Source organism: Alosa sapidissima, chromosome 18 (assembly GCF_018492685.1).
Source record: "Alosa sapidissima isolate fAloSap1 chromosome 18, fAloSap1.pri, whole genome shotgun sequence".
Classification (NCBI taxonomy): Eukaryota; Metazoa; Chordata; class Actinopteri; order Clupeiformes; family Clupeidae; genus Alosa; species Alosa sapidissima.
In genome coordinates, this window is record NC_055974.1 from 27,415,157 (window position 1) to 27,441,545 (window position 26,389).

A 26,389-nucleotide genomic window follows, 5' to 3' on the forward strand; every position below is an offset into this window, starting at 1 on the left:
TAATCTGTTAAATAAGGTAGTGTGTGTGCGTGGTAGAAAAAAGACCAGGGAAAGAGAAGCGTTTTACTCCTGTGTAAATAGTAACCTTTTAACTGTGAATTAGTTTGTTTGTGTGTGTGTGTGTGTGTGTGTGTGTGTGTGTGTGTGTGTGTGTGTGTTTGTGTGTAAGAGACAGAGGGCCAGATGTATTAACGCTTTTGCGCCCATTTCAGGCGTATTTGTTTTGCAATGTGCGTGTAAAATCATTGCGAGGTATGTACAAACAGGCCGCAATGATGTAAAAGCGCAAACTGCCTGTCGCGGGAGCTGAAAGTAGTAGATTGCGATTGTCATGTCATGCATATGCATTCATGGGAGGATCCAGGGGAAAGTGGGAGTTTAGCGTAAAAAGATGGGAGGGGAAGAGTAAAGAGCGCCTAGTTATGTATTCCGCGGTATGTCCAAAGACTGCTCCTGAAAGCGCACGTCTATTCTGCGCCTAAATACTTCCGCCTTGTAAAAACAAGTGTTAATCCACATTGCAGTTCAATGCGTCAATAAGAGAACCTTTCAAAGACAACAGAATCGCTATTTAGAACACCAGTTTTTGTGGTGAAAGTATTTGTACTACCAAAAGCAACCTTAATTTTCGTTGGCCTTTCGCATGTCTTACTTTCACTTTCACGTCATTCACTTAAACTTTCCTACTTGCTAGATTTGACCAATCTTCCATAGCCTACGTGCACAAGTAGTTTGAGTAGAACTACTGATCTTCATTATCTCCCTGCTTGTTGACATCTTATCATGTATGGTATTATTTCATGATCGCTAAACGTTTGATTCTTTTTAATGTTGTCATCAGTTAACTTCATTCAACTCCGCTTGTAGGCGCTGCCATTCAGTTGTGGACGTTCGTAAATTGCGTTTATGGGCGGAGAAGGGCAGAGAAAGGCGCAGTTTACACTAAGGATTGAACGATTGATAAATACGACGGAAACTTGGGTCTGACAGCGCTCGCAATCTGCGGTGTGTCCATGGCGCTGATAACGCTACGTTCGCAAATGTACGTACATCTGGCCCAGAGAGAGATATCAAGAAGAAAAAGCAGAGAGATAAGAAGTGTTTAAAGTAATGCTAATCAATTTCATTTGAATAAGTAAAAACATGTGCGGTTTTGAGTGGGAAAAATACTTTTAAAAACATCACAGTGAAATCCTCTGACAGCAATTCAGTATTTGGTCTTGTGATACTCACCCTAGTGTCACCAGTTTACAGTTGGGATCCTCCAGAAGAGAAGAAAGATGCTTCACTCCTGAGTCTCCTGCTTCATTCCCACTCAGCCACAGCCATCTCATGTGTGAGGGGTTTGATCTCAGTGCTGATGCAAGAGCTATGAAACCTTCCTCTCCAATGCTGCAGTTATCCAGGCTGTAAAGAGAAGTAGGAGAAATACATCATCTTTATTTCCATAACAAACACATAGTACTCTAATTATCTGTTAAATAAGGATGTGTGGACAAATAACATGTGCAGAGGGATGCAGATTAAAGAGAAATTGTTTTTACTCAGTAAACCTTAACATGTCAATGTGTATATAAGTATATATACTTTTTTGATCCCGTGAGGGAAATTTGGTCTCTGCATTTATCCCGTGAATTAGTGAAACACACTCAGCACACAGTGAACACATGGTGAGGTGAAGTAGTGTGAGGTGAAGCAGTGAGGGGTTAGGTGCCTTGCTCAAGGGCACTTCAGCCGTTCCTACTGATCGGACAAGCCCGAAGCCCTAGACCAGTAGGCCACGACTGCCCCAAGTGTGTGTGTGTGTGTGTGTGTGTGTGTGTGTGTGTGTGTGTTGTGACAACCCACTGTGCCCCTTCAGGCCTTCTCCTGTCAGTGCGTGGGCAGGGCTGGGCCTGCTTAGGCTGATACCCTTATTGATTGCCTCTGTGTTTGGGGTGGGGCTATATAAGGGGTTCCTATCTCTCTCATTAGGCACTTCTGTTCCTTCTTGCAGGCAGCCATTTTGATTTCCTCACAATTGCACTTTGCGCTCTCCCCTCACATCCTCTCTCCTGGCATCCACACACGTATTAACGTTTTTCATGTGACGTATTCTAGGTTCTATAGCTTTGTTTACATCCAGCTGGTAGGCAAGGGACAAGTTGAACCCATTGAACATCGTTGTCTGCAGCTGCCTCTCAGTAGGCTACATCTCTGTATTTCAGCAATGTCAACATTTCAGGCATCAATAAAGGTGATGATGAAACGTTATCCCATTGTTCAATATTTGATAGCCTGTCACAGGAACGTTGTTTCGCTAAAATCGCCCTGATTTGGTGCATTGATCTGTATCGATAACGTTATGGGAGAACCTGCATGTAGCCTAATGGTAGCCTAACTTTTTTTCTCTGTTCAAAACTCGGTTTACAAGAAGACAATAGCCTTTCTTAGAAGCTGTGAAATTTGACCAGAAAGGAACATGTCTTCCTTCTGAAAGCTGACACAAAATCAAACAATATTTGATCATTTAACTTCAACTGAACAGAGACAGGTCTTGGTAGGCAGTAGACTCAGCAGACGTTAAAACGGTAGCCTACTGTTATAGCCAGAGTCAGTCAGCATCATGTAACATTAATGGCGTTAGTCATGAATCCTGTAACATATTATATCATATAACAGCGATGGCTTATTCGAAGACGATCTGCATGGATATATAACCACCCAGAAAAACTCAGAATGTGAGTGATAAAGTTAATTAATTGTATGAAACTTTGTATTAGTTATCCATTGCAGCATCGCCTATATTAGGCTGTTATGCTAGCTCAGCCCTTTAAATATGTTGTTATTTTGGTCATGTGGACTTGATTAAACGGGTAAAGATAATTCATAAACTGCTTATTTCGTACATGACTGAAGCAGTAGCCTAGGTTCAACAGTGGTGTTTGAGGTTGCTGTGTGTGATCGCTAAACAATTAGGATCAAATCAGTTTATTTTGACATACGGGAGTTAGCCTGACCTGTAACGTTAGCCTATAGCACATAAGCCTATTCTGTTTTCATTTATTAGCATTTGTTGTGATTATATAATCAAATGACACTCATGATAACTTGAAATAGAAGGACAGAAGATAGGTGATTGATGTCCACAAGCACGAATTTCACGAGACAAATTAGAACAAACTGTTCCGGTAAAAATAATCTTGCCATGTTTAAAATGCTGCACTTTTTCCCTTCATAGCCTATCTCTGGCAATTCATTTTTGGATGACTGTAGATAGGAGTATTTTAGCCTACGTCTTCGTAGACAGTAGGCTACACCATTAGGCTATCTTGAGAATGAAAGACTTCACAGCTGCTAACGATCATCCTCCACAACCACGAGGATAGGTAGCCTAAACGGTCGTTCGTCGCCTTTTTGCTTCTTATTGTAAAAGCAACTGTTAGGGCCTACACAAGTGGTCGGCACCCCGGTCAATATTTGATATTAAAATTTCAATTTTGAAGCTATTTGTAACTATGTGTAGCCTATGCAACCCGACTGTTGTAGGCTTGCCTACCACTCTGCAGTGCCTTGCCTACCACTCTAGTTGTAAACAAACGGTCACATGACATTATGACGTAGGTGCAAAACCTTAATACACACATGCCACCACTCCCATTCATTACCCCTAGACATTTTCTACTTGCTAACGTTGTTTTGCTTTAATTCAATAAATTATTATTTGATTTGAACCTTGTTGTCCGTGTCCCTCTTTATGTTGCGGCCTGGGAACGAGCTGGCCATTACAGTGTGTGTCATAAAGAGAATATAACTTGACATGTGATTGAGTTAGCGCTTGTGTTTGTGCGTGAGTGAGGGTCTTCCGGTGTCAGTGCAAATTGTTATTTGATTTGAACCTTGTTGCCCGTGTCCCTCTTAATGTTGAGGTCTGGGAACAAGCTGGCCGTTACAGTGGGTGTCATAAAGAAAATACTGTATAATGAATGAATAAATTGATTGTAATTGTAACGAATGTGCAACGAAATTGGAGCACAGCTCCACATGGTGCCACAGCATTACACAAGAACAAAACACATACACATAATACACAAAATGCACATAATAAATACATAATAAATATGACTAAAAAGGATGAAGTGTGAGCAGCTGTGTAGGGGGTAAAGTGCATCTGGGAGTCATATATTGCATCAAGGATGAAGTTACAAGTGAGTGTTTAGAGTCCGGATGGCTACAGGAATAAAACTGTCTCGGAGTCTGGATGTGTGTGCTTTTGCAGATCTGTAACGTCTGCCGGAAGGTAACAGTTCAAAGAAATGGTTAGCAGGGTGTGTTGAATCTTTGGTAATGTTCATGGCTCTGCGGTGGTAGCGTGTGTTTGCAATAGTGTCCAGGGAAGGCAGGGGGCGGCCAATGATCTCTTGTGCTGCCTTGATGACCCTCCATAGGGCCTTCTTCTCTGTGGCTGAACACCCCGCGTACCATAGTGAGATGCCATAGGAGAGTTTACTTTCTATGGCAGCTCGGTCAAAGGCTAGCAACAGGTCGCTGTCCAGATTGTTCTTCCTGAAGATTCTTAGGAAATGAAGCCTCTGGGTTGCCTTTTTGACGGTTGCGTTAGTGTTGGCTGTCCAGGTGAGGTCGTCGGAGATGAGGATGCCAAGGTATGAAGGAGTGCACTCCCTCCACAGGGTCTCCGTTGATGTAGATGGGTGGTGGATCATTTCCCTTCATCCTCCTGAAGTCCAGTAGGAGCTCTTTCGTCTTGGTGCTATTCAGAGCAAGATTGTTCATTGCGCACCACTCTGTCAGTCGCAGCACTTCTCCTCTGTAAGCGGACTCATCACCCCCTGTTATGAGCCCCACCACAGTGGTGTCGTCTGCAAACGTAAAGATGGCAGTGGAGGGGTGGGATGCAGTGCAGTCATATGTGTAAAGGGAGTAGAGCAGCGGGTTCAGCACACAGCCTTGTGGAGCACCTGTGATAAGCGTGATGGTAGAGGAAAGGTGGGGACCGACTTTAACAGCCTGTTTGTGATTGGTGAGAAAGTCCAGTATCCAAGAGCAAGTGGATGGGGGGAGGCCAAGATTGTGCAGTTTTTTATATAGTAGGTGAGGGATGATTGTATTGAAGGCTGAACTGTAGTCAATAAACAGCATCCTCACATAACTCACACGGTTTTCCAGGTATAACTTCCAGGTATAACTTGACACGTGAATGAGTTAGTGCTTGTGTTAGTGTGTGAGTGAGTGTCTGAATGACTAACTGACTTAGTAAGTGTGTGTTTGTGTGTGTGTGTGTGTGTGTGATCATGAAGACAAGTCAAGTGTTTAAATAAATAATGATTTCATGTTAATGAGTAAACACATGCACATTCGAAGCATTTTCTGAGAGGGGATGCAGATCATGTCAGTCGGGGTCCGGAGGTTTCTCCCCCAGAAAGTTTTTTGAAAAACACCATTTCAACACAGTTTTCAGAGGGACAGAAATGCCAACAGAGAAAGCAGTGCCCGTGTTCTGTCTGACTCACGTGACGTGAACATTGGCCACCTGCAATATCCCTTCACTGCTTGACACTACCCTACATGGAGAAATGTAGCTCGATAACATTGGAGGGAACCTTTCAGAAATTATGTTTTGTGTGAATGGGTTAGCTAAACCATAGCTTTTGATGAACAGAGATGCAGATCACCCCCCTAATCCATTTGTTTGTGCAACAGCCCATGTTCTGCGTTCACTCCAGCAAAAGTGAAATAAATGTTTTAACAGCCGTGTCATCAGCCGTGTCATAGGTTATTTGCTACGATATTTACCTGTTACAAGTTCCATTAAACTGTTAACAGCCTAATTTCGAGTAGCCTAGCCTAGGTGAGATACTGTACATATCACTGGGCTATTAATGCATGATATGCCGTCTCCGTCACGTATGTTCAACCTCTTACGTGTATGTGTCAGTTAATATTCATTTCTATACAAACCAAGGCGGCAGATTCCTAAAGAAACGCAAGCACTCACACCATAAGTTTATCTAAATTAGCTATGTATCAAAAATTACATTTTACGTAAGCTGTAAACAGTGTTGTAAGGCTGCGTGTACAAATCCGCTTGGAACTCCAGTGGAATTTTGATTTGTCGATGAGAATTCTCGGGCTAACCATTCACTGGTAACTTGCAGCCAGAGCCTTATAGATAGTTTGGCACAATACATTCTCACACAGGATAGGGATCAATAATACTTTCCACCATCCCAAAGGTTTAGTATACATCTCTTCTATGATTTATTTCGATTTTATAATGTTGACAATTACATACATCATTGAAAAAAAAAAACATAGATAGTTCTAAAATTAAATAATAAACGTTTTTCCTTCTTTTTTGAATCAACCTTCCGCGCCTCCCTTCAAATTATTTGGCGCCCCCCAGGGGAGGCGCGCCTCGCAGTTTGGGAACCTCTGGACTAGCCAGTCTATGCTGTTTTCATGGACAGCAAGTATCTGCTTCGTTCGTTGTTTTAAATAACGTGTTTGTTGCTTCTACCCACGTTATCTCCAGTGGTTCAGTTTCACTTGCGCAGACACACACACACATTGAATGAGCGCTCACACAACTACTCTCTAAATGTACGCCTCTTCATTTTATAATACTAAATCAAGATATAATATATCTAATAATAATATTATTATATTATTAATAATAATATTATTTCCTTATCTGGAAAACGTTTACTTTCTTTTTCTTTCGATCCGCGGTTCCATAATAGGCTACCATTCAATTGTGCCGCAAATTATCCGCAGACCAGCAATCTCCTCGTCAAGGAGGCTGTAACCCTGCATATCATAGATAGAGAAAGCATGCTCTGGGAACAGAACACAGTTGCCTGTCCAGTGTAGCCATGGGTTTGTCTACAAGGAAAATAAAAGGTGTCTTGGTGCGGTTGCGGCCGCAGCCCCCGCACCCCCACTTCCAACGTCACTGAACACATGAGTATGTGTGAAAAAAACCTCTACAAAAAATTACTGTTAAATTCACTGACAGCAACTCAGTATTTGGTCTTGTGATAGTCACTGTAGTTTCCTTTTGGACAGTCAAATATTACTGTCAAATGTACAATAATCTGTTAAATAAGGTAGTGTGTGTGCGTGGTAGAAAAAAGACCAGGGAAAGAGAAGCGTTTTACTCCTGTGTAAATAGTAATCTTTTAACTGTGAATTAGTTTGTTTGTGTGTGTGTGTGTGTGTGTGTGTGTGTGTGTGTAAGAGACAGAGAGAGAGATCAAGAAGAAAAAGCAGAGAGATAAGAAGTGTTTAAAGTAATGCTAATCAATTTAATTTGAATAAGTAAAAACATGTGCGGTTTTGAGTGGGAAAAATACTTTTAAAAACATCACAGTGAAATCCTCTGACAGCAATTCAGTATTTGGTCCTATGATACTCACTCTAGTGTCACCAGTTTACAGTTGGGATCCTCCAGAAGAGAAGAAAGATGCTTCACTCCTGAGTCTCCTGCTTCATTATGACTCAGCCACAGCCGTCTCATGTGTGAGGGGTTTGATCTCAGTGCTGATGCAAGAGCTCTGAAGCCTTCCTCTCCAATACTGCAGTTCTCCAGGCTGTAAAGAGAAGTAGGAGAAATACATCATCTTAATTTCCATAACAAACACATAGTACTCTAATTATCTGTTAAATAAGGATGTGTGGACAAATAACATGTGCAGAGGGATGCAGATTACTGAGAAATTGTTTTTACTCAGTAAACCTTAACATGTCAATGTGTATATAAGTATATATACTTTTTTGATCCCGTGAGGGAAATTTGGTCTCTGCATTTATCCCGTGAATTAGTGAAACACACTCAGCACACAGTGAACACATGGTGAGGTGAAGTAGTGTGAGGTGAAGCAGTGAGGGGTTAGGTGCCTTGCTCAAGGGCACTTCAGCCGTTCCTACTGATCGGGGTTCGAACCGGCAACCCTCCGGTTACAAGCCCGAAGCCCTAGACCAGTAGGCCACGACTGCCCCGTGTCTGTGTCTGTGTCTGTGTCTGTGTCCCCCTTCAGGCCTTCTCCTGTCAGTGCGTGGGCAGGGCTGGGCCTGGTTAGGCTGATACCCTTATTGATTGCCTCTGTGTTTGGGGTGGGGCTATAAGGGGTTCCTATCTCTCTCATTATGCACTTCTGTTCCTTCTTGCAGGCAGCCATTTTGATTTCCTCTCTCCCCTCACATCCTCTCTCCTGGCATCCACACACGTACACACACATGCCACCACTCCCATTCATTACCCCTAGACATTTTCTACTTGCTAACGTTGTTTTGCTTTAATTGAATAAATTATTATTTGATTTGAACCTTGTTGTCCGTGTCCCTCTTTATGTTGCGGCCTGGGAACGAGCTGGCCATTAGTGAGTGTGTGTGTGTTTGTGTGTTGTGACGACCCCCTGTGCCCCTTCAGGTCTTCCGGTGTCAGTGCAAATTGTTATTTGATTTGAACCTTGTTGCCCGTGTCCCTCTTAATGTTGAGGTCTGGGAACAAGCTGGCCGTTACAGTGGGTGTCATAAAGAAAATACTGTATAATGAATGAATAAATTGATTGTAATTGTAACGAATGTGCAACGAAATTGGAGCACAGCTCCACATGGTGCCACAGCATTACACAAGAACAAAACACATACACATAATACACAAAATGCACATAATAAATATGACTAAAAAGGATAAAAGGATGAAGTGTGGGCAGCTCTGTAGGGGGTAAAGTGCATCTGGGAGTCATATATTGCATCAAGGATGAAGTTACAAGTGAGTGTTTAGAGTCCGGATGGCTACAGGAATAAAACTGTCTCGGAGTCTGGATGTGTGTGCTTTTGCAGATCTGTAACGTGTGCCGGAAGGTAACAGTTCAAAGAAATGGTTAGCAGGGTGTGTTGAATCTTTCGTAATGTTCATGGCTCTGCGGTGGTAGCGTGTGTTTGCAATAGTGTCCAGGGAAGGCAGGGGGCGGCCAATGATCTCTTGTGCTGCCTTGATGACCCTCCATAGGGCCTTCTTCTCTGCGGCTGAACACCCCGCGTACCATAGTGAGATGCCATAGGAGAGTTTACTTTCTATGGCAGCTCGGTAAAAGGCTAGCAACAGGTCGCTGTCCAGATTGTTCTTCCTGAAGATTCTTAGGTAATGCAGCCTCTGGGTTGCCTTTTTGACGGTTGCGTTAGTGTTGGCTGTCCAGGTGAGGTCGTCGGAGATGAGGATGCCAAGGTCTGAAGGAGTGCACTCTCTCCGCAGGGTCTCCGTTGATGTAGATGGGTGGTGGATCATTTCCCTTCATCCTCCTGAAGTCCAGTAGGAGCTCTTTCGTCTTGGTGCTATTCAGAGCAAGATTGTTCATTGCGCACCACTCTGTCAGTCGCAGCACTTCTCCTCTGTAAGCGGACTCATCACCCCCTGTTATGAGCCCCACCACAGTGGTGTCGTCTGCAAGCGTAAAGATGGCAGTGGAGGGGTGGGATGCAGTGCAGTCATATGTGTAAAGGGAGTAGAGCAGCGGGCTCAGCACACAGCCTTGTGGAGCACCTGTGATAAGCGTGATGGTAGAGGAAAGGTGGGGACCGACTTTAACAGCCTGTTTGTGATTGGTGAGAAAGTCCAGTATCCAAGACCAAGTGGATGGGGGGAGGCCAAGATTGTGCAGTTTTTTATGTAGTAGGTGAGGGATGATTGTATTGAAGGCTGAACTGTAGTCAATAAACAGCATCCTCACATAACTCACACGGTTTTCCAGGTATAACTTCCAGGTATAACTTGACACGTGAATGAGTTAGTGCTTGTGTTTGTGTGTGAGTGAGTGTCTGAATGACTAACTGACTTAGTAAGTGTGTGTGTGTGTGTGTGTGTGTGTGTGTGTGATCATGAAGACAAGTCAAGTGTTTAAATAAATAATGATTTCATGTTAATGAGTAAACACATGCACATTCGAAGCATTTTCTGAGAGGGGATGCAGATCATGTCAGTCGGGGTCCGGAGGTTTCTTCCCCAGAAAGTTTTTTGAAAAACACCATTTCAACACAGTTTTCAGAGGGACAGAAATACCAACAGAGAAAGCAGTGCCCGTGTTCTGTCTGACTCACGTGACGTGAACATTGGCCACCTGCAATATCCCTTCACTGCTTGACACTACCCCACATGGAGAAATGTAGCTCGATAACATTGGAGGGAACCTTTCAGAAATTATGTTTTGTGTGAATGGGTTAGCTAAACCATAGCTTTTGATGAACAGAGATGCAGATCACCCCCCTAATCCATTTCTTTGTGCAACAGCCCATGTTCTGCGTTCACTCCAGCAAAAGTGAAATAAATGTTTTAACAGCCGTCTCATCAGCCGTGTCATAGGCTATTTGCTACGATATTTACCTGTTACAAGTTCCATTAAAGTTCCAGCCTAATTTCGAGTAGCCTAGCCTAGGTGAGATACTGTACATATCACTGGGCTATTAATGCATGATATGCCGTCTCCGTCACGTATGTTCAACCTCTTATGTGTATGTGTCAGTTAATATTCATTTCTATACAAACCAAGGCGGCAGATTCCTAAAGAATCACTCACACCATAAGTTTATCTAAATTAGCTATGTATCAAAAATTACATTTTACGTAAGCTGTAAACAGTGTTGTAAGGCTGCGTGTACAAATCCGCTTGGAACTCCAGTGGAATTTTGATTTGTCAATTCTCGGGCTAACCATTCACTGGTAACTTGCAGCCAGAGCCTTATACCTGCTTATATCTGCTTGCAGCTAGCTCGGCTGGCGGCACTGTTGCTAAGTTACGTTATGAAGTTTGGCACAATACATTCTCACACAGAATAGGGATCAATAATACTTTCCACCATCCCAAAGGTTTAGTATACATCTCTTCTATGATTTATTTCGATTTTTATAATGTTGATAATTACATACATCATTGGAAAAAAAAAACATGTTCAGTTCTAAAACAGTTCTAAAATGAAATAAACATTTTTCCTTCTTTTTCTGAACCTTCCGCGCCTCCCCTCAAATTATTTGGCACCCCCCCAGGGGAGGCGCGCCTCGCAGTTTGGGAACCTCTGGACTAGCCAGTCTATGCTGTTTTCATGGACAGCAAGTATCTGCTTCGTTCGTTGTTTTAAATAACGTGTTTGTTGCTTCTACCCACGTTATCTCCAGTGGTTCAGTTTCACTTGCACAGACACACACACACATTGAATGAGCGCTCACACAACTACTCTCTAAATGTACGCCTCTTCATTTTATAATACTAAATCAAGATATAATATATCTAATAATAATATTATTATATTATTAATAATAATATTATTTCCTTATCTGGAAAACGTTTACTTTCTTTTTCTTTCGATCCGCGGTTCCATAATAGGCTACCATTCAATTGTGCCGCAAATTATCCGCAGACCAGCAATCTCCTCGTCAAGGAGGCTGTAACCCTGCATATCATAGATAGAGAAAGCATGCTCTGGGAACAGAACACAGTTGCCTGTCCAGTGTAGCCATGGGTTTGTCTACAAGGAAAATAAAAGGTGTCTTGGTGCGGTTGCGGCCGCAGCCCCCGCACCCCCACTTCCAACGTCACTGAACACATGAGTATGTGTGAAAAAAACCTCTACAAAAAATTACTGTTAAATTCACTGACAGCAACTCAGTATTTGGTCTTGTGATAGTCACTGTAGTTTCCTTTTGGACAGTCAAATATTACTGTCAAATGTACAATAATCTGTTAAATAAGGTAGTGTGTGTGCGTGGTAGAAAAAAGACCAGGGAAAGAGAAGCGTTTTACTCCTGTGTAAATAGTAATCTTTTAACTGTGAATTAGTTTGTTTGTGTGTGTGTGTGTGTGTGTGTGTGTGTGTGTGTAAGAGACAGAGAGAGAGATCAAGAAGAAAAAGCAGAGAGATAAGAAGTGTTTAAAGTAATGCTAATCAATTTAATTTGAATAAGTAAAAACATGTGCGGTTTTGAGTGGGAAAAATACTTTTAAAAACATCACAGTGAAATCCTCTGACAGCAATTCAGTATTTGGTCTTGTGATACTCACTGTAGTGTCACCAGTTTACAGTTGGGATCCTCCAGAAGAGAAGAAAGATGCTTCACTCCTGAGTCTCCTGCTTCATTCCCACTCAGCCACAGCCATCTCATGTGTGAGGGGTTTGATCTCAGTGCTGATGCAAGAGCTATGAAGCCTTCCTCTCCAATGCTGCAGTTCTGCAGGCTGTAAAGAGAAGTAGGAGAAATACATCATCTTAATTTCCATAACAAACACATAGTACTCTAATTATCTGTTAAATAAGGATGTGTGGACAAATAACATGTGCAGAAGGATGCATTAAAGATTAAAGAGAAATTGTTTTTACTCAGTAAACCTTAACATGTCAATGTGTATATAAGTATATATACTTTTTTGATCCCGTGAGGGAAATTTGGTCTCTGCATTTATCCAGTGAATTAGTGAAACACACTCAGCACACAGTGAACACATGGTGAGGTGAAGTAGTGTGAGGTGAAGCAGTGAGGGGTTAGGTTAGGTTTCACTAATGTGTGTGTGTGTGTGTGTGTGTGTGTGTGTTATAATTGTATTATAATACTCTCTGACAACATAGCGTCCACACTGAGACATTGACATTCTGTAGAAAATATTACAGATTCACGCCCCCCAGGTATTGATTCGAATGGCATTATACATGTGGATGAGTCTCAGAATGTTTTCTGCAGGGTAACATACAATACTACTACCATAGATCAAGCTGTGTCATGCAATAGCATGACTTATGCTTATAGTTCTATTCCAACGTTGATTTCTACCCAACGTATAGTAAAAAGAAAAGACAAATTTAAAACTAGAAACCTAACAAATATTCTTTCCATACCTCAGCATATTCCTCAAAAGCCAGAGGCATTTTCAGCTAACATGGGTTTACTAAATATAGGTGCACTTACTACCAAAACCTTTGCAATCAATGATTTTATTAGTGAAAAAAAATTGGATTTTCTGTTTCTTGTTGAAACCTGGCTGACTTCAGACAGCGAAGCTGTTCTTGTTGAGACTTGTCCCCCAAATTATAATTTCTTCCACTCAATTAGACAAGGCAAACGAGGTGGTGGAATTGCCTCCATTCTCTCAAACAAATATAGTTGCACACGAGTCAACTTTGGCGAATTCGCTTCCTTTGAGTATATTGCCCTCACTCTGAAGGCTGACCCAGCTGTACTTCTATTAACCTTATACCGCCCTCCTAAACTATGGACTGGCTTTCTCGACCAGTTTTCTGAACTTATGTCGCTCATCATCACTAGCTATGATCGGATAATTGTAAATGGCGACTTCAATATTCATGTCAATAAGACAACTGATGCTAAAGCCAGTAAGTTCCTTAATGTGTTGGACAGTTTAGAGCTAAAGCAGCATGTTACAGGACCCACCCACAACCTTGGCAACACCCTCGATCTAGTCATTTCCAGAGGGATAGAAGTCACAGACTTATCAGTAAATGATATAAATATGTCTGATCATCATTGTGTATCTTTTAATATTGTACTACATACTCCAAAAATTCATCCCGAAATTGCAATCAAATCGCGACTCTTGGACATTAGAGCAGAACAGCAGTTCATAGCTCTTATAGACTCCATAAATTTAGATATTTTACATCATCCCATTGATCAAATGGTAGAGGCTCTCAATCGTGAATTAGGCGCTCTGCTTGACAGAGTGGCACCCTTAAAGACTAAAAAAAGGCCCTGTAGCAAACTGACACCTTGGATGAACGAAAATATCCATGATCTAAAAAGATCATGTAGGAAAGCTGAGAGAACATGGAGAAAAACTAAGTTACAGGTTCACCGTGCCATTCTAAAAGAAAAAATTGCAAATTATAATAGAGCTATTCGGAATGAGAGGAGGAACCACTTCTCTAAGGTAATTGCTGAAAACAGTGGAAACTCTAGGGTGTTGTTCTCTACCATTGATAGGCTATTGCATCAAACACCTTTTGATACACTCAGTCAGGCATCCTCTATAAGATGCGAAGAATTTGCAGACTTCTTCAAAAACAAAGTCATTTCTATAAGGGAGGCTATTGGTAACACAAGTAATATGTTTGATAGTACACCCAAAAACAGCCCCCCAAAATGAAGGTCCTTTAGCACTATTACTCAATCTGAGCTTGGTAAAATTATAACTCAAACCGGCTCCTCAACATGTGTTTTAGATCCAATCCCTACTACATTCCTCAAAAAAGTATATGATGGCTTAGCTTCCTTTTTTCTCAAGGTAATAAATACCTCATTAGAAACAGGTATATTTCCAACTGCTTTTAAAACCGCTGTTGTGAAACCTTTACTTAAAAAGTCAAATCTTGACCATACCAATCTGAGCAACTACAGGCCTATATCAAATCTATCGTTTTTGAGCAAAGTACTTGAAAAAGTTGTTTGTAATCAGTTAAATACCTTCCTCAACGAAAACAGTATCCTTGAAAAATTCCAATCAGGTTTTAGATCAAATCACAGCACAGAAACGGCTCTAGTAAAAATAGTCAATGATCTCAGACTAGCTACCGACTCAAACAAAGTATCAGTCCTTATTCTTCTGGATTTGAGTGCAGCATTTGACACCATTGATCATAGCATCCTAATTCACCGCCTTGCGAAGTGGGTGGGTCTCTCTGATAATGCTCTAAACTGGTTTCAAACCTACATTACTGGCAGAGATTTTTATATCAGTCTAGGAGATCATGTATCTGAAAAACATGACTTGCCTTTTGGTGTGGCCCAGGGGAGCTGCCTTGGTCCCCTGCTATTTTCTCTATATATGCTTCCATTGGGAAACGTCATAAGTCAGCATAATGTAAACTTCCACAGCTACGCAGATGATACCCAATTGTATCTTTCTGTGGAGCCAACTAACCCAGATGGCCTTTGCTCCCTCACTGCATGCCTAACCTCCATTAATCAGTGGATGAGCAAAAACTTTTTGAAACTAAATGATGACAAAACAGAGGTACTTCTGGTTGGACCAAAACTAAAGCGAGATATTATTCTTAGTAATCTGGGGAACTTGGCACACCAGGTCAAACCAAAAGTAACAAGCCTCGGTGTCATCTTAGATGCAGAGTTAAGTTTTAAGCCCCATATCAGTAAAGTTACTCAGACAGCCTATTTCCACTTGAGAAACATTGCCAAAGTGCGGCCCTTTTTAACTCAACAAGATGCAGAAAAACTAATTCACGCCTTTATCACTAGCAGGTTAGACTACTGCAATGCACTTTTCACTGGTCTTCCCAAAAAACATCTAAAGAAATTGGCACTCATACAGAACTCTGCGGCTAGACTTTTAACTAAGACTAAGAAGAGAGAACACATCACCCCTGTGTTGGCTGAACTGCACTGGCTCTCTATTTCCTATAGAATTGATTTTAAGGTTATGTTAATTACTTACAAAGCTCTGAATGGCATAGCACCTTCATATATCTCTGAGCTTTTAATATCTTATCAACCACAAAGGAAACTTAGATCATCCAATTCTAATCTTTTAATCGTACCCAAAGTGCTCCACAAACAAAGTGGAGAAGCTGCGTTTATCCATTATGCCCCCAAACTATGGAACACCCTGCCTCTGTACATCAAGCAGGCGAGTTCAGTAAATATTTTTAAAAAAGATCTGAAAACATACCTGTACAGGAAAGCTTTTAGTTAACTCATCTTATCCTGTAGACTACATTTTCAGATTATTCTACATCTGCTACTATTGGAGGGCGCAGCCAGCCAGAAGCAGATGGGCTCCCCCTATTAAGTCAGGTTCTGCTCAAGGTTTCTTCCTGGAATATGGGAGTTTTTCCTTGCCACAGTTGCCATATGGCGTGCTTGTGGGGGGTAAGAGGGTTAAGGCTGCCAGTCTTATGACGTCATTTTCTATATTTTTGATATGTTGCTGAGTATATCATAAACAGCAAAGAAAAGTGATTGATAATGACTGACTGACTATTATTGTGTTACATGCTTCAAATGTAAAGCACTTTGAGCTGCATTCTGTGTATGAAAGGTGCTATACAAATAAAGCTTTATTATTATTATTATTATTATTATTATTATTATTATTATAACTAATTTTAAACATGTGTGATTTACCTAGTAGCAATACATGGCCTTTAGTTTATAGGCTTTGTGACATGCTGATCTTATACAGTTCAAACTTAGAGCAATGTTAAGCAATTGGTAATACTGCAAATAGTTTGTGTAATTTTTTGTCAAGTCACAAATCAGTTTTACAGTTACAAACCCTAACACATACAAAGATACAATATACTGTATGAGAGACTCAAGGTGTCACAAATGTCTGTACATGCAGAAAATATTACTAGGAGTATTACTACAGTTTTTTGCGTAGAGCATTGATGAGCATTGTAGAGCATTGATGTGTAACTGTAGACTTATTGTAATGGTAAAATATTTGTAACTGTAGGATGATTTGTATCTGTAAAACTGTTCCATATTCGTAGAATGGATTTGTAAGTGAACTGCATATTTGTATGCACTATTTGACAATTGCTTGTACAATTTTTTTTTTTGGTTACAAATACTTTCTACAGTTTCAAAACGTGATACACACGTACAAAATGTATGAGTCCATTTTGATTCCATAATATAACATTATAACTATACCAGATTTACCTAGTAGCACATCGAAACATTGTGAAACACATGGCCCTCAGTTTCAGAAACTGTCACAGAGCAGCAATGGACCCCTCATCATCCTCTGTTCATACTGTGGATTTGAGACATGGTGATCTTATAAGAGTTCAAAATTAAAGCAAACCATGCTAAGCAATTTTGACTGAAAGGTGTTTAGCAACACTAACACCACAGTGTGTTTGTTATGTTAGGCTATAACTAGGATAAGAGGCTAATATCAATCATATGCTTCATGCTTGTACAGGGGTCTGTCCTTGTAGATAGAGGAGATGTGATTCAGGATGATCAAAGTGATGGAAGTGAGCAGGTAATATGAAGGCTGCTCTGAACACAGTGAGAAGGATGAATAGAGGACAGAAGTGGAAATGGGAAGTAGTCAGGGCAATGCTGCAGAGCACTTAATAGTTACTACCCTATGAACCCTATGATGGGTCCTGGGGGGGCATCAGGACTGCTTATGCATAGAGGCCAGGATTTAGTCCTACACCTGTCAGCTGTACTGTCCTCCCGGTAACATTGTTGTATGTTGGAGTGCACGGACAGCTGCTTCATGACCGGTGACGAACTCATAGTGATGAAGTACTATTTTATATCGCGTTTGTTTAATGTTTAACATTCAATTAACTTTCCAAAAACTTCCAACACCTGCGCAGCATATGGGGATCCTGCAGTAAAGCACACAGTTCCCCTCATATGGGGATCCTGCAGTAAACAGTTCCCCTCATATGGTGATCCTGAGTACAGCACACAGTTCCCCTCATATGGGGATCCTAGATAGATAGATAGATAGATAGATAGATAGATATCCTTTATTGATCCCTAGGGTAAATTCAAGGTCACAGTAGCATACAGACAACACACACACACATTCAATAACAGCAGAAAAAGTCATTAAAAGTATATAATATAAAAGACACAACTAAGCAATTAGGACTGTAAAAGATAAAGAATATACTAAATATACAAAATACAAATTATACTAAATAAAACTTAATCTAAATCAATTCTAAAAACAGTATCCACATAGTGGGTGAATAATCAGTCAGGTGCGCTTGCAATGACTGAAGCAGGGACTGAGCCTATGGTTCTTAGTGCATAAGGTAAGGTAAGGTGCTCTGTGTGAATGAGTGTCATGGTGATGGTGCAAATGAGTAAGTCAAAAAGTGCAACAGTGCAAGAATAAAGTCTATATATCTATATATAAATAATTATATTAAGAAACGTATGTGGCATGGAGGGAGGTAAAGGTCTGTGCGGGACTGATTTTTCAGTCCCGCACCCGCAATATTCTGTCCCACTCCTGCCCGCTCCCGCATTAATGTGTAATTTTTAGTCCCGCTCCCGCTATGCTAATACAGCACGCAAACAGTGAGGCAGAAGACAAATATAAAGTGGCTAGTGGACAGACAGTTCAAGACATTGGAGGGGGTGAAGAGGCAGACAGACTATGCGGAGAAGTCTATTTCTCCTCTTCCCTTAAGTGATGCATTAAACAGTTCAATGGCCCTGGGGATGAATGACTTCCTCAGTCTGTCTGTTGTGCAAGGCAGTGAGCGAAGTCTCCAGCTGATCAGGCTCTTCTGCTTTACAATAGTGCTGTGGAGTGGATGACACTCATTGTCCAAGATGTTGATCAGTTTGTTCAGGGTCCTTTTGTCAGATACTGAAGTGATGCACTCCAGTTCAGCTCCCACTACAGAGCCAGCCTTCCTTACCAGCCTGTCAAGTCGCCCCGCATCCTTCTTCTTTGTGCTTCCTCCCCAATATACCACTGCATAGAAGAGGACGCTGGCAACAACAGACTGGTAGAACATCCTGAGAAGCTTGCTGCACACATTGAAGGAGCGCAGCCTCCTCAGGAAGTACAGCCTGCTCTGCCCTTTCTTGTAGAGTGCGTCAGTGTTGGCTGACCAGTCCAGTTTATTGTCCAGGTGGAGACCCAGGTACTTGTAGGTGCTTACCACCTCGACATTGACCCCATCAATGGAGACTGGTAGCAGAGTGGGCTTAGATCTGCGGAAATCCACCACCATCTCCTTGGTCTTTGAAGTGTTGAGTTGGAGATGATTGAGTCCTGCAGTAAACAGTTCACCTCATATGGGGATCCTGCAGTAAAGCACACAGTACCCCTCATATGGGGATCCTGCAGTAAAGCACACAGTACCCCTCATATGGGGATCCTGCAGTAAAGCACACAGTACCCCTCATATGGGGATCCTGCAGTAAAGCACTCAGTTCACCTCATATGGGGATCCTGCAGTAAAGCACTCAGTTCACCTCATATGGGGATCCTGCAGTAAAGCACTCAGTTCACCTCATATGGGGATCCTGCAGTAAAGCACACAGTACACCTCATATGGGGATCCTGCAGTAAAGCACTCAGTTCACCTCATATGGGGATCCTGCAGTAAAGCACACAGTACACCTCATATGGGGATCCTGCAGTAAAGCACTCAGTTCACCTCATATGGGGATCCTGCAGTAAAGCACTCAGTTCACCTCATATGGGGATCCTGCAGTAAAGCACTCAGTTCACCTCATATGGGGATCCTGCAGTAAAGCACACAGTACCCCTCATATGGGAATACAGCTCAGTCATGAGTAAGGGGTTTCCCTTTCCTATTTTGACAATTTTCAATTTAAAACATTTAAAAATAATATAGAAATCCATTGTGCTCTCTGACCAATTGACCTTGTGACACAAAACATTACATTACATTACATTACATTACATTTGGCTGACACATTTTTAACCAAAGCGACTAACAACATGGTAACAGATTAAGTTTTAAAGCAATTCTCAACAATTTTAGGACAATTTAAAAAACGGTAGAGTACAGTAAGAATAAGTGCATCAGTGAGTGATGTTTTTAACAGTTGAGTGTCAGTTCAAGACGGCTGGTAAGTGCTGGTATCAGCAAGACTTTTTGTAAGTGGTGCTATGAGAGGAGATGTTCTCTGAAGAGCTGGGTCTTCAGGAGTTTTTTGAAAATGGAGAGGGATGTCCCTGCCCTTGTAGGAACTAGCAGTGTGTTTCACCAGCGAGGAACAACAGATGAGAAAAGTTTGGATTGGCCTGAGCGTACCGGTGGTAGAGCTAGACGTCGTTCGTCTGAGGAGCGCAGCGGTCTGGAGGTAGTGTATGTCTGTATGAGGGTATTCAAGTAGGTGGGAGCAGAACCGGAGACTACTTTGTAGGCAAGGGTTAGAGCCTTGAATTTGATGCGGGCCGCCATAGGTAGCCAGTGTAGCTGGATGAGCAGTGGGGTAACATGTGCCCTTTTGGGTTGGTTGTAGACCAGGCACGCCGCCGCGTTCTGAATCATCTGAAGGGGTTTCACTGCGCAGGCTGGGAGACTTGTCTGGAGGGCGTTGCAGTAGTTGAGTCGTGAGATCACTATTGCCTGAACCAGAAGTTGAGTAGCATCTTGAGTCAAGTAAGTCCTGATTTTCCGTATGTTGTAGAGTGCGAAACGGCATGACCGGGCGACTGAGGCAACATGATCTGAGAAGGTTAGTTGGTTGTCGAGAACACCTCCTAGATTTCTTGCAGTCCTGGTAGGTGAAACAGACAGGGAGTCAAATTTGATGTTGATGTCGTGGTGTATGGTAAGTTTAGCTGGGAGGACCAGCAGCAGTTCAGTCTTTGAGAGGTTCAGCTGGAGGTGGTGTGCCTTCATCCATGTAGCTATGTCTGAGAGGCAATTCGAGATCCATGCTGATACCAAGGGGTCATCAGGTGGAAAGGACAGATAGAGCTGTGTGTCGTCTGCATAGCAGTGGTATGAGAAGCCATGCGAACGGATAATCTGTCCCAAGGAGGTGGTGTAGATAGCAAAGAGAAGGGGGCCCAGCACTGAGCCCTGGGGGACCACTGTGGTGAGATGGTGAGGTGCAGATAGCTGACCAAGCCATGATACGTTAAACGAGCGTCCTGTGAGGTAGGATTCAAACCAGGAGAGAGCAAAACCGGAGATTCCCATGTTAGAGAGTATAGAGAGAAGGATGCGGTGACTAACCGTGTCAAAGGCAGCCGATAACTCAAGCAGAATGAGTACTGATGACCGAGCGGTCGCCCTGGCTTCTTTTAAGGCTTCTGTTACAGACAGCAGAGCCGTTTCGGTAGAGTGGCCGCTTTTGAACCCAGACTGATTTGGATCCAGAAGGTTGTTCTGTGAAAGGAAGTAAGAGACCTGTTTGGAGACTGCTCGTTCAATGCCTTTGGATAGGAAAGGCAGGAGTGAGACAGGGCGGTAGTTCTCGACTTGAGCAGGGTTGAGAGAAGCTTTCTTAAGTAACGGTGTTACCCGGGCCATTTTGAACGCTGTTGGAAATGTGCCAGAGGTTAGCGAGGCATTGATCACATGTGTGATAGCTGGAGCGATGGTCGGGCTGATGGACTGAAGTAGGCTCGTAGGTATAGGGTCCAGCGAGCATGTGGTAGGACGGCTGCATGTCAGGAGTCTAGATATTCATCCATGTAGCTATGTCTGAGAGGCAATCCGAGATCCGTGCTGAAACCGAAGGGTCATCAGGTGGAAAGGACAGATAGAGCTGTGTGTCGTCTTCATAGCAGTGGTATGAGAAGCCATGTGAACGGATAATCTGTCCCAAGATACTTCACTTTCGGAGAGAGGCGCGAATGCTGAAAAAGATGTTCCAGCAGCCCCTGGAGGTTGTAGGAGTGCGGTATCTGAGTCTGATGCGTTGTGTGGGCATGTAGAGAATTGACTGCTGATTGCCGCCACTTTGTTTGTAAAAAATGAGGCAAGGGTATCCGCAGTAAGGCTGGATGGAGGAGGAGGCAGCTGCGGGTTGAGTAGCGATTTGAAGGTTGAAAAGTTTTCAAGTGTCTGTAGCGCTGTTGATTCTGTCATTGTAGAAGGCCGTCTTAGCAGCAGTGATGCTGGCTGAGAAGGAGGTCAGGAGTGTCTGGTAGTTTTTGAGGTCATCAGTTAGTTTGGATTTGTGCCATTTCCTCTCCACGGCTCTGAGTTTGGTGCGCTGCGATCAGAGGGTATCATTTAGCCATGGATGAGAGTGTTTTGATCGAGCTGGCCTTGTGGTTAGAGGGCACAGCTCGTCTAGACACGAGCTCAGTGTCGAGCAGAGCGAGTCTGTGGCCTCATTAACCTCCAGAGAGGAGAAGGTGTTGAGTGGAGGTAGAGCGGAGGCAACCACCGAGGAAAAGTGGGTTGGAGACAGGTTCCGGATGTTGCAGCGGAGGAGCCGGAGGCTGTTCTGTCAGGCTGACGTTGAACTGGATGAAGAAGTGGTCAGAGAGATGGAGAGGCATCACCATGAGGGTGTCTGTGCTGCAGTTCCGAGTGAGGATTAAGTCAAGCTCTTTGCCAGCTTTGTGAGTAGGTGGGCTTTGAACCAGTTTGAGGTCAAAAGAGTGGATCAGGGCCAAAAAGTCCGCTGAGCCAGGGGCATCTAAGTGGATGTTCATATCGCCGAGGACGAGAAGCGGACAGTCATGCTCAGGGATGGAGGACAGCAGAGTGTCAAGTTCGTCCATAAAGTCCCCTAGTTGGCCTGGAGGGCGGTAGATGACCAGCACGTAGAGTTTTGCTGGGTCAATCACTGTGATGGCATGGAATTCGAATGAGACATATTTGTTTGAAGGCAGTAGCGGTGTGAATTTCCATTTGTTGGAGATGAGCAGGCCTATCCCACCTCCTCGTCCAGATGGGCGAGGGGTGTGGGAGAGGGTAAGGTTAGTGGAGAGTGCAGCCGGGGTGGCAGTGTTCTCTGGTTTGATCCAAGTCTCAGTCAGAGCAAGGAGTTCCAATGAAAGGTGGTTGGCATAGCCAGCTATGATGTCGGTTTTGTTGGCTGCAGATTGGCAGTTCCTTAAGCCCATGGAGAAGGAGGTTTCTGTAGGTGAGGACCGTTTAAGTTGCTGGAGGTTAAGCAGATTTCTGCTCCTTTTGGCATGATGCCGTTTTCTGCGATGGCCGGTGATAACAGATATGGTGGAATGGCACATTTTTTGCCTTTGTCGGCGCCTGTGCTCGGTGAACTTGCACAGGTAAACTTGCTCGTCTTGACCTTGTCCGTCTTAAATGAGGACGGCTGAAACGAGGGCTGACGCTTATGCTGACGCTTCAGCAACAGCCTCTATCGCTATGCTGACAGGAATCGCATGCAGCTGTCCTCGCATCTCACTAATGATGAATCAGCGTAGACCGCCCTCTGTCGTTAGCACAGCTTAGATTGTTCAAAAGGGTGTTAATTACTCTCAACTGAAAGTCCGCTCTCTCACACCGACCGAAACTCGCAGTTTCAAGTAGCCTCCTCCCTCAGCTGTTCCCAAACGCCCAGAGTCCAATTCTAATGAATTGGAGAGGATTGGCCAATAGTAGCCTGTGTGTTCTTCCTTTCTCTCTCCCAACGCACTGCAGTTGTTGTCTGATTAACTGAGACTTCTTTCAGTTCATGGTGTTGCACAAGCACTGAGCTTTTTTTTCAGTCTCTCTTACTTGAATAGAATTACCATTGTAAGCAAGTTTTACTTTATGGCTTTATGGTATGGAGAATGGTTAACCTTTTAATTAAAAAAATATTTGTATTTTTTTTTTTTTTATACTTGAGACTCTTCAATATAAATGTGTAACTTTCCCAGTTGTGGGTGTACTTTGGTACTTACTTGGTTAATAAAACCAGTTGTTATGTAAATTGGATGGTGTCATTATTACACTATTGAAATGTGTTATATAAATTAACGTTGAAAAAATTCAAAGCATGTTAGGTTTGAGAACAGGAAAGATGAGTAGAAGACATCATTTTTAGGGATTCATTTACATTCAGAAGGCTAGAAAAATATATGTAAAAAATCCTAGTAAGCTTTAAGTAATATATTATAGTAAAAGATACTTGGACAATCTGTGCAATCAAAGGTAAACATTTACCTAAAAAAAGTATGTAAAAATTGTGAAGTCTTCGTAAGCTTTACATAATATATTATAGTAAAGGACATTTGGAAAATCTGTGTAATCGAAGGTAAAGATTTACCTAAAAAAAGTAAGTGAAAATTGCTGCCACAATTTTTTTGTGTAAATAGGGTCAGTTATTTTTTACAGTGATATGGGCCTTAAACTGCTGTGTGTGTGCTCCCAGTGTGTGTGTGAACTGTGTTGGGCCTCTCAGGTGCTCCCAGTGTGTGTGTGTGTGCTCCCAGGGTGTGTGTGTGCTCCCAGGGTGTGTGTGTGCTCCCATGGTGTGCGTGTGCTGTGTCGGGCCTCATTGGGGTGTGTTTGGGCTCCCAGAGCTGTGTGTGTGCTCCAAGGGTCACACACACGCGCACAGGGGACAGAGAGAAGTGTGTGTGCTCCCAGTGTGTGTGTGTGTGTGTGCTCCCAGGGTGTGTGTGTGTGCTGTCTTGGGCCTTCAACAGGCTTCTCTGGCTGCACAGTGGTGTGTGTGTGCTCCCAGGTTGTGTGTGTGCTGTGTTGGGCCTAATAGGGCTTTGTGTGGCTGCACAGTGGTGTGTGTGGGCTCCCAGAGCTGTGTGTGTGCTCCCAGGGTGTGTGTGTGCTGTCTTTGGCCTCACTGGAGTGTGTGTGTGCTCCCAGGGTGTGTGTGTGCTGTGTTGGGCCTCATTGGGGTGTGTTTGTGCTCCCAGAGCTGTGTGTGTGCTCCTAGGGTCACACACACGCTCGCAGGGGACAGAGAGGAGTGTGTGTGCTCCCAGCGTGTGTGTGTGTGTGTGAATCCCCTAAATAATTTAAGTCTGTCATTTCACAAAAAATGTACTTCCAAATGGAAAAAAAACAAAGGAAATTGTCTATTTTTTTGATTTTATAACATCACAACAACCCCACCTTAACTCGAGCTCTTTTATGTAAAGTGAATGCATAAGGACAAAGTAGCCGCACAAAGCTTCCTTGATAAAGGCTGTTTGCTGAAATGTCTGAGTTGAATAAATAATATAAATCACAGTGCAGGGTCGGACTGGAAGGAAAATTCGGCCCTGGCAATTTTCTCCTGGACCGGCCCACCACTGGACCGACGAACCCCCCCCCTGATTCCCCCCATAAATAACAAACACACAGTATTAGGCTGTAGCAACACTTCATAAACTGAACCCAAACATTTAGATTTGGACCTATAGCCTAATCACAATTACACGGGGGTCCGGGGGTGTCTCTCCGGGATTTTTTTTTAAATTCTGGTTGCTAATCACACCGTTTTAAAGTGATTTGAAATTGAGAGGGACAGGATTCAGGGATAGGCTAGCCTACTAAAGACAGGCTCATATTCTCTCTGTCTCGTCATGTTACCCCATGCATTAAACCACATGTCACTGCTTGACTAAATAAAAAATATAGGCTACTGAACATGGACATCGTCATAGTTGACAGAAATTACGTTTTGTGCCAACATGTTGTAGAAACACAAACACAGCCTTTATTTGGTGCAAATCTTCTCCTTTACTTTGGTTAGGCCTATAGTCCGCGATTCACATTAACTGTAGGCTATCACCACAGGTGTAGGCTATACTAAACATTTTTGCCCTAGTTTGTGTGCCGTCATCACATTTTGCAAAATTAGGCTACCTTCGTTACTAACCTACCAGTTGATAGCCTACTTTTACCTGCATCGACTCGCGATTGATTGTGCATCTAATGTAACACTCGGTGGAGAGACCACTTTTCAAGTTTCACTTTCACTGTCGTTGTGAGCTAAAAGGCTAGGCCTAATATGAGAAATACTTTGAAGTTCCTTTTGAGTAGGATCAGCTCCAAAAATGAATGGGTTTTCTTTAACCTGTGCTACACTTTTCCACCAAGTTGTGCGAAAATTGTACCCGTAGTTTTTTTTATGTTGACAGAACCGCACTACAGTAGCCTACATGGTGCAGTAAATGGAAGCTCTTGGTAGCGCGTGCAACTAACGTCTATGAAAACAATATATTTATGGAATAAAACTAGAACTCTGATTGCTGTTACTGTTAAACTGCGATGATGTGTGAACACCAGCTAGCGGAGGCCGGAGGGCACTTATACAGCCTAGGCTACCATGTACTCGAACTAGCGGCTGCTTGGACAAATCCATTTGAGGGGTGGGGCAGGGGGGCGCGATCGTAACACACACTGGACCTGTCATGAAGAGGCCAAAATGATTGACCTATCACCCCCCAAGCCAAATGGATGCAACTGCATTTATAGGCTAGGCCTACAGTGGGTCCCAGTTAAAAATTGACACTTCATTCACGATCATGGTGAATCGTGAAATGTAAGTACAACTGCAGCCGCTTGGGGGCAGCATAGTCCGCTGTGGAGTTCCACGGTCGAACCAGACGGCGCCTTCGACAGCAAGGGCTGTGATTGGCCGAGTTTTCAGTGCGTTTCTCTGTGTTTTTAGCAGCCCCTGCAACATGCTAGTACACTGTAGCCTAAGCCTTGTACATAATGTTAAACATAGTTTTGGATTCAGTGGCAAGATTTCTTGATTGTACAGTGTCTGTCTCTCAGTAATGTTTTAAAATGAGAGCTTCGTCAGCTGGCAGTAGGCTACTTTGTCGGTAGTCATGAGAAGTTCGCTTGCTAACAGAACATAAATATGCTGCCCAGAAACCTTGTGAATAGTTCTGATTTTTTTTACTACACTAACGAGGTTGAAATATAGACTTTGCCTACAGCATCTCCTTAACAGTAATGTTAACAAAATGACAGCATT

At 42.9% G+C, this 26,389-nt stretch overlaps 1 protein-coding gene across 11 annotated transcripts in view; it reads right to left on the bottom strand.

Annotated features, from left to right (window-relative positions):
- The window catches only part of LOC121690241 (ribonuclease inhibitor-like), a 100,295-nt gene that overhangs the window by 23,238 nt on the left and 50,668 nt on the right, over nt 1–26,389 (bottom strand). For 9 of the 11 annotated variants that reach the window (XM_042070687.1, XM_042070685.1, XM_042070679.1 and 6 more), the window contains 3 exons: nt 12,054–12,227; nt 7,416–7,589; nt 1,234–1,407 (listed from right to left, as the gene is read on the bottom strand). In XM_042070687.1, the coding sequence (XP_041926621.1) occupies nt 1,234–1,407; nt 7,416–7,589; nt 12,054–12,227 (522 nt within the window). The remainder of the gene's footprint in view (nt 1–1,233; nt 1,408–7,415; nt 7,590–12,053; nt 12,228–26,389) is intronic. The other 2 variants (XM_042070682.1, XM_042070681.1) reach the window with 2 other exon arrangements.